The sequence below is a fragment of the Siniperca chuatsi genome, linkage group LG20 (genome assembly GCF_020085105.1).
Source record: "Siniperca chuatsi isolate FFG_IHB_CAS linkage group LG20, ASM2008510v1, whole genome shotgun sequence".
Taxonomy (NCBI): Eukaryota; Metazoa; Chordata; class Actinopteri; order Centrarchiformes; family Sinipercidae; genus Siniperca; species Siniperca chuatsi.
In genome coordinates this window covers 22,966,410-22,974,283 of record NC_058061.1, presented here as the reverse complement: position 1 = coordinate 22,974,283, position 7,874 = coordinate 22,966,410, and the positions used below count along the sequence as shown (strand labels likewise).

The following is a 7,874-nucleotide window of genomic DNA, read 5'->3' as shown; positions in this document are numbered from 1 at the left end:
TATGCACGCACACACACACACACACACAGCACTAGTGAATAAAAAGACAGTTGGTATTGTGTGCGTTTTATTGGAAAGCAGATCACCTTTTAACAAAACTGACAGTCAAAGATTGTTTCAAGTCATTAACCGTATACTCCAGGGATGAATGGAATGCGTCTAAAAAAGAAAGGAATGGAGCTGGAATGACTCCCGACTAGACCTTAGATCAGATCTAAGTACAGTATGATGAGTAGAGGGCAGGAGTGGATGTGAGGACTGTGGGACAGTTCTTCTGCCCTCTACACTACAGACAAAAAACAGGAAATCGGAGGCAAAGGTTTCACTGGTCTCCAACCAGTGCGAGGACTGCTGCAGGACCCAGAGTGGTTTAGTAGAGCCAGCTGAAGGCACAGCTAGTGTAGCTGACCAGCTCTTGTTGTTTGAACCACAGGGAAATCTCCTTGTTGGCACTCTCCACTGAGTCACTGCCATGGATTATGTTCCTGTGGAAAGAAACAAAAATAAATACATTTAATATAAAAGAGAATCAATTCAGTCCAAAAACAAACTTGAATATCCCCTTAAGTTACGCTCACTGACCGCTGTATGCAAACAGCACTCACTTGCTAACGTCGATGCAGAAGTCTCCTCTGATGGTTCCGGGCTTTGACTCGGCGGGGTTGGTCTCACCCAGCATCACCCTGCCTGTCTTCACCACACCCTTGCCTTCCCACACCTGGAATACATGAGAACAGAGGGGTGATGGGAGACGAAGTTAGCACTTCCCCAGTAATCAGAATTAACACATTTCTGTAACAGCTGACGACTGCGGGTGTTATTTTCCACAGCGGCCAGGCAGCAGAGCAGGTTTTAGGTTCCAGAACGCATCTCCAGGGTTAAAGCTTGTCTAGTTTAAACAGGCACACCACACCGTCCAGTTAACACCGGAGGACGGGGTTCCCCCTCTAAGAACTCCAAAGTTACAGACCCCCCCCCCCCAAAGCAAACCTCTCGAGCCACATGTATTGTCTCTTACCATGGCAACCACTGGACCAGAGCTCATGTAGTTGATGAGGGTAGGAAAGAACGGTCGGTCCTTTAGGTCGATGTAGTGCTGCATCAGCAGGTCCTCAGAGGCCTGCAGCAGGGAGACAATGTAGGCAGACATCAGTTTTGACACACTTACAAATCTTCATTCCAATGAGTGTGTCCAATCACTGCAGCATACTGTCCAGTTGTTTGTCATGAATGCTTGTCACTAATGAGAATAGCTGGATTTGCTGTAATTTCACTAAACAGCAACAATGCCATGGCAGGTTTTTTTTGAAGTGTACAAATCATGTTCAAGTCATGAGCCCTCTATGCCAACCAAAACAAAAGCAACTAAGATCAAGAACACTATAATTTAAAGAAATTGCAACAAACAGATCAGATTAAGAAAAATGCATACAATAAGGGAGTCCTTACAAGAGATTTATAAATAAATTAAAAAAAAAGAAAAAGAAAAGAGGATACTGTGTTTGCCTGCCTGAGATCTCTAGGCAGGATTTCCACAGCAAAAGCCCGGTCACCTTTAGTGACAAGCCAAGATTTTGGAAGTAGGCCTTGCCAGCGGATCTCAAGCAGCGAGCAGGCTCATAGGTTCCAGCCTATATATGATTTGCTAACTCCCTGACTGACTGACTATCCATCCACCCATCCGCAAGTAAAACAGATTCTAAAAAGTCTAGAAGAGAGAAACGCACAGATGACCTTTTCTAAGTCTGCAGAGGCCTGATCTTGATTAGCAGTCTCAGTTGTGCAAAGCAGGACTGCACCACTTCAGTCGCCTGAGCATCAAAAGGACAATACAGAATCAAAAACCACCACCTAGGTTGAGGGCCTCTTTTCTAACAGATAAAAAGGCACCCAGACTAGAGCAGAGATTATTAATGCTGCTAGTACTGGGGCCACAGGGGGTAGTTATAATTACCTCTGATTTGGAGTCGTTCAATTGCAGAAGATTTTTAGACATCCAATTTGTTATCTCAGCGAGGCAGGACATAATACAGGATGCATCTGTGGTACCAGGCTTTATCGGGACATACAATTGGGTGTCATCTGCGTAGCAATGGAAATGTCATGACTACGCATGATTTGCCCCAGGGGTAGCATGTATATGGTAAACATGAGTACCCAAAATAGATAGTTGGGGGACCCCACAAAATAGAGGAGCACGAGATGAGGCAGCATCTCCAAGTACTACAGAGAAGGACCTGTTCGACAGAGGAAATTAACCAATCCAAAGCCACACTACTGATGCCAACATAGGTCTTCAGACGGTTGATTACGACATCATGGTCCAGGCTGAGCTGAGGTCAAGGAGAATTAGAATACAAGCCAGTGTCGGCTGCAAACAGCAGGTCATTTGTGAATGAATGATCAAACTGCAGGAATTCATTTGCTTGGCAACGTTGGGTAACTTCGGTTATTGTAGGGACATTAACGGGAGATGCGCAGCTGGACTCTGTTAGCTTGTTATACAGAACACCGCTGGGTGTGAGAAGCTCACGCGCAATGCATCCTGGTACACGCAGGCGCTGCAGGCCGCTGAGAACTGCTTTCTCGGTCAATATAGCACTCTGAGTAATTTAATGCCTTGATGGGCTACATATACCAGCAAGACTGAGTGGAAATCCACTTGTGGAAAAATCTGTATTTAAAGGGAAACTTCTGCGCTTCTCGTCATAAAAATCTGTGTTTCTGTCAGTTAAATTAATTTAGTCACCTGCCAACTCAGTTTTTAAAAGCAAATCATAGCCCCATGTTACCAGAGATAAACTTACTGATCCCAGTGAAGTCTGTCCACACATTTAATTTAGATCAGTACACTAACAGCAGCTACCCTGAGGGGTGTCTGAATCTAGAGAGAAAAAGTCAGTGGGTGCATCCCTGCCTCTATCAGAGAGTTGAGTGCTTCATGCACAATTAAATTCATAACCCGTGTCCTAGAGCGCAGAGTCATGACAGAGCTTTCAGGCCTTTACTGACTACAGCGATGCGCCCATCATGATGTGTTTGATAACCTCACAGTGTGACACCCCACTTTAATGTTAAGACCCACCTAGAATAACCAGAAATCTCTTAAAAACAGATCTCAACCAACCGATCTGACTGGTTTGATGCTGCAGGGGAAGAAAAAAAAAGCCAAACATCCAACTACTGCTGAAATATCTGCAACACTAGTGAATTAAGTCAAATCTGAAATTCACTGCGCAAGTCAATTAAAGTTCTTTCAAAAAACGAGACTTTGATTCTGTTCTGATGTAGGGGCATTTTGGGCTCTGGTAATTTTCGATGGGCATTTGCATTTGACATTTCAGCAAGATGACTGAAAATACATAAAAACAACATGCAATAGTCAGTCCAGCTTTCTGTGGACAGGCCTTTTTGTACTGCTGATTCAGATTATTGGCTACCATTTAGATTTCACTTCACACTGTGCCACTAAACACTGCGATTTAAATGGGACCAGTTAGGGTTAATCTACTTCACCTCAGTTATCTGGAATGGGACATTTTTTGCATTCAGACCCAGAAGTGGTGTTATTTTTTTTTTTTACATAATGCAGGTTTATAAATCAACCAGCCTTCATGGTGAAGTTATGCAGCATCCCACTCTAACAGATCAGATGTTAGAGGATCAGGAGAGCTCTAATCGCTTGTTCTACAGTCAGGAATAGACAGGAAGGATAATCAGCTCACCGGAGGTCTTAACTGTCACTCTGCACACTCACAAGATCATGTGCATATACTGTAGACGGTTAAAAATAACATCACTGACTATTATGAAAGCAGCTCATTTCAAACCCTTTGCCTTCAAGGTAAAACATAAGCAGTGCATTATAGATAAAACTCATCGTTTACTTACATGGAGCATCTTCATGCCCACGAGTTTGAAGCCTTTCATCTCAAACCTCTTGATGATCTCTCCAATGATGCCCCTCTGCACGCCATCGGGCTTGATGGCAAGGAAGGTGCGCTCTTCCAGCTCAGCCATGATTCTGAAACAAAGCAGATGGGGGGGGATTTAGGGAAAATAACCAAGTGCAATCTGCAGGAGGAACAAAGCTAGAGAGTCACTCACGCCTCTTGCTTGCATTTGGCACAGACGACGATAGGGCCGGCTGCCGAGGGCCCCGACCCCATTGCAGAGAGAACATTGACAACACGCGACTCGGGTGTGATTTGACTGATCACCTAAACTGGACTACTGTGACTTTGACTGCCAGCCCCACCCACACAGAGTAAAGACCTTTATCCTCACACTGCTTCTATGGTGCACTGGACAGAGACTCAACTGTCAGTTTCATCTAATTATTTACTTAATAAAAATTTGACTGCACAACAGCTGCTACCATTGACAAGGTCAACGACCTGCCGTCGCTTTGTTCAATTAGCCATGCTTTGTGTTCTTCCAGAAAAGGGTTGCGTGATAGGACGCCAACAGTACCATCCAACAGCACTTTATCAAGTTCATTACCAACACCATCGCTACAGCGCTTCTGGAGAGGCTGAGCGCCACACTCCCATATGGACGATGAATAAGCAGGTATCAAGCAGATGTAGTCAAACTCTGACTGGTGGTGTTCATGTTCAGCCCCAGTGTGTGTTTCTGTGCGATGTGCATAGTTGACATTTTAAAACAAATCTCAAATTATTCCATGTTTGAGAATTGATATTTACAAGGTTGTTTATGTTATTATTTTGGGTACTTCCTTCTGTTAACTGTTTTATATTGTTATCAGGGACCCCACAATTTGTTTTTGATTATAATTCAATTTCACTTGTGAGAGTTTTGAAGCAGACGTTTGCCAGAGTTGACTCTCTACACCTCACAGCACCTGACTCCCTGCATGTGTCCATTCAAGTGTCTGAGTCGCAGCTTGACGCCACAAACTGCACTTCATGTTTACTTATCTCTACCTTCGTATTGGTTTCCCAACAAAACAAGGTCCATCTCCAGAAATAAACATTTTCTATTACATGCTTTATTATACTGAATTTGCCTGTGTGGGCGACCAAAATAAGATGTCCTGATGTTTGTCAAGGCCTTACTTACTGCTTTATTTTATGTTGGAATAAAATAATTGTTAAATATTTAACTGCAAAGTAATAATTCCTTCTTGATACATTCACTTTTTAGCATTCAATCATACTGGGATGTTTGCTGAAATTGACTGATGTGGCACAGCCCTACCTAGAACATTTTCCACTGCTATTCACACCTTATGAAAATGAACCTGCAAATATCAATTTCATAGACTAAACTATGAAAAATTTAATCCAAGGTAACACTATTTACTACCAATTTACTACGAAGTTTCCCCTCAAAAAGGAACTATGTAATTCTGTACCAATTCTAGGTAAAATATAGAGTGCTCAAGCGGTACACTTCCAATTAATATTTCTAATCAATTGCTGGTGTAATGTAGAAAGTCTAGTCTACAGCTGAAACAATGAGTGAGTTAGTCAACTGACAAACTACACTATTGATAATCCTTCAGTCTAAGAAATTAAAAAGCCAAACCCTCAGCTCAAATGTGAGGATTTGCTGTTCCTTGTCATGACGGTTAACGGAATATCTTTGGGTTTCAGGCAAAGAAAGCAATTTGAAGACATCTACTTGAGCTCTGGGAAATGCATTTGTCACAGTTTTCTAACATTTTATAGACTAAATGATCAAATCAAGACCATAATTTGTGCGCATGCGCCAACGTGCATGCTGCCTGTTGCTGTAGCTCCGTCTTGTCGTCTTACACTATAATACAGGTCAGAAAAAAGGATTATATATTTTTTGCTTAGTCCTTCTATCCCTGTGTGCACTGACGTGAAAGTGAGCCGCTGTAACAACTGAGTTTCCCCTCAGGGATCAATAAAGTATCTGATTCTGAAAATCATCGACAGTTGCAGCCCTACTTTAGTCAGTGCAAAGCAGGTCAGCTGAGATTGCAAAAATATTAAATTTGGCCACAGGCAAGCATGCAATTCAACACAAGAATAAAGTTTCCAACAATTAAGGAAAGACTTCATGCTCTTATTTCCTCTATAATTAGAACCAAATGACCTTGTTCTTCCCAGGAAACTATAGGAAATATTTTAACATTAGCGTCAGGAAAGTGAATTCTAAAAACCACCACATTTGAAAATTACATTTGTTAATTGCAGCCCTACATTTATTTAATTTATGCAAAAAGCACAAGTTGGAGCCTGTCACTTTAAACCCATTACAACCTTTTTAAACGTTGGACCACAATGCATCACTGAAGGCCAAGAGCTCAAGTACATAATCGCTGACTCCCAAAGCCAGCGCCTCATGTGAGCAGCATTACCTAAAGTAATTCCCACACAGGAATCAAAAAGCCTTTCCAGGCCAATACAAAAATAAAGAGCTACAGTTTAACATGGAAATAATCCTTAAACCTCCCACGAACAGGGGCACCATCGGCCCTAAAGACTGCAAAATGGAGCACACTAGTGCATACAGGAGGACAGCCTGAATATGACTAGGCTCAGAGATTACCTTCACATTTAAAACAAAAACAAATAAATCGCAAACACAATCAATAGCAACATGTATCACTAGCATTAAGTTTGGGAGTGACGGAATACGTTAAGAGTAACGTTCACTACTGTGGAACAGTCATAATACTGAGGTGAAGGCCAGTTGTGAAAGTTGACGTTTATTTAAATTTATTTGTTAAATTGGTCGCTATAGTTAAAATTGAGGCACAGCTACATTAGCATAGCATGTAAGCTCAGAAGTCCTTCTGTCAGGTGTGTACAGCTGATGAGCAAACACGCAGCAGCTTTATTAACGCAACTCTCTAAAAGACGTTTGACGGCACGTGCGGAAAGTACAGGAGAACGCAAACGGACTTTAGCACTGCTCACTGACGTCAGTGACGTTTGGTCTGCCGGCTGCACTTGACGGCCGGTCTTCAACCTTGTCACAGTCACCTCCTTGACTTTCAGCCTCCTGAGGCAGCACCAGATTATTGGAAACTGCCTGCATGCCGGAACGGTTAATTCGCGTGAAACGCCCAGTTCTCACAGGAGATGGCCTAACAGGCCCGGGCCTTCTCAGACAGCCACGTGGTCTTTTGTTCGCACTGATGCGGAAAAATCACTTTAAATGCAACATGTCGGGGCAGCGGCGCGGAAAACGCCTCACTGCGCCAGGATCCCACCAAAACGATACTATGGCCCATAGCTTCAGTTATTAACGTACTCCTGAAATTGGTGTATTTCCCAGAAGTCTAAATATGCTAAACAAATTACACTACACTTGCAAGAAAAACCAACTTCTAAAAAAAAACTAACGAACGCTAGCTTTTCTACATTATTAAAAATGTTACTTTTCCAAGTAAAACAGGAATCCTATGCTCACATTACCTTGACAATGAAACTCCGGGTGAGTGGTCGGCAGCAGTTGCTCCGGTTGACGTGGGAGAAGACCTATGGGCTGTGCGCAGCCGCATTTTATCCGTGAGGGCGGAGACTGGTGCGACGGCAAGACACTGGAGCCAAAAGTGTCGGTGCCCGATCCGTTCTGCACGTGCGCAGATTTAGGTTTAGGCAACAAAACAACTTGGTTAGGTTTAGGAACGCGCACAGTGAAGAAGCAACACGTACAAATCCCGCGAGAGTTTCGCAAATGCACGATTACGATGTAGACACGACAGCAAAATAGGTCCTGTAAGTCAAAAGAAGGTTACAAATGTGCAAATGTGCCTGTTCAAAATACTAAAACAAAATCTTTCAAGATAACAAATTGTTTTTAATCATTGGAAATTAATAGTTCACTATTATGTAATAGGGAATTTACTGAATTTATTAAAAAAAACCCTGACA

At 42.7% G+C, this 7,874-nt stretch overlaps 1 protein-coding gene across 1 annotated transcript; it reads right to left on the bottom strand.

The window, feature by feature from the left end:
* Positions 1-54: 54 nt before the first annotated feature.
* On the bottom strand, positions 55-7,572 carry LOC122867133 (nucleoside diphosphate kinase B-like). The gene is made up of 5 exons (XM_044177482.1): positions 7,416-7,572; positions 3,892-4,024; positions 1,019-1,120; positions 606-718; positions 55-485 (listed from the first exon to the last, which is right to left on the bottom strand). Exons 1-5 carry the CDS (start codon positions 7,499-7,501, stop codon positions 371-373), a joined length of 549 nt encoding a protein of 182 aa, XP_044033417.1. The 5' UTR covers positions 7,502-7,572; the 3' UTR covers positions 55-370.
* Positions 7,573-7,874: the final 302 nt, after the last annotated feature.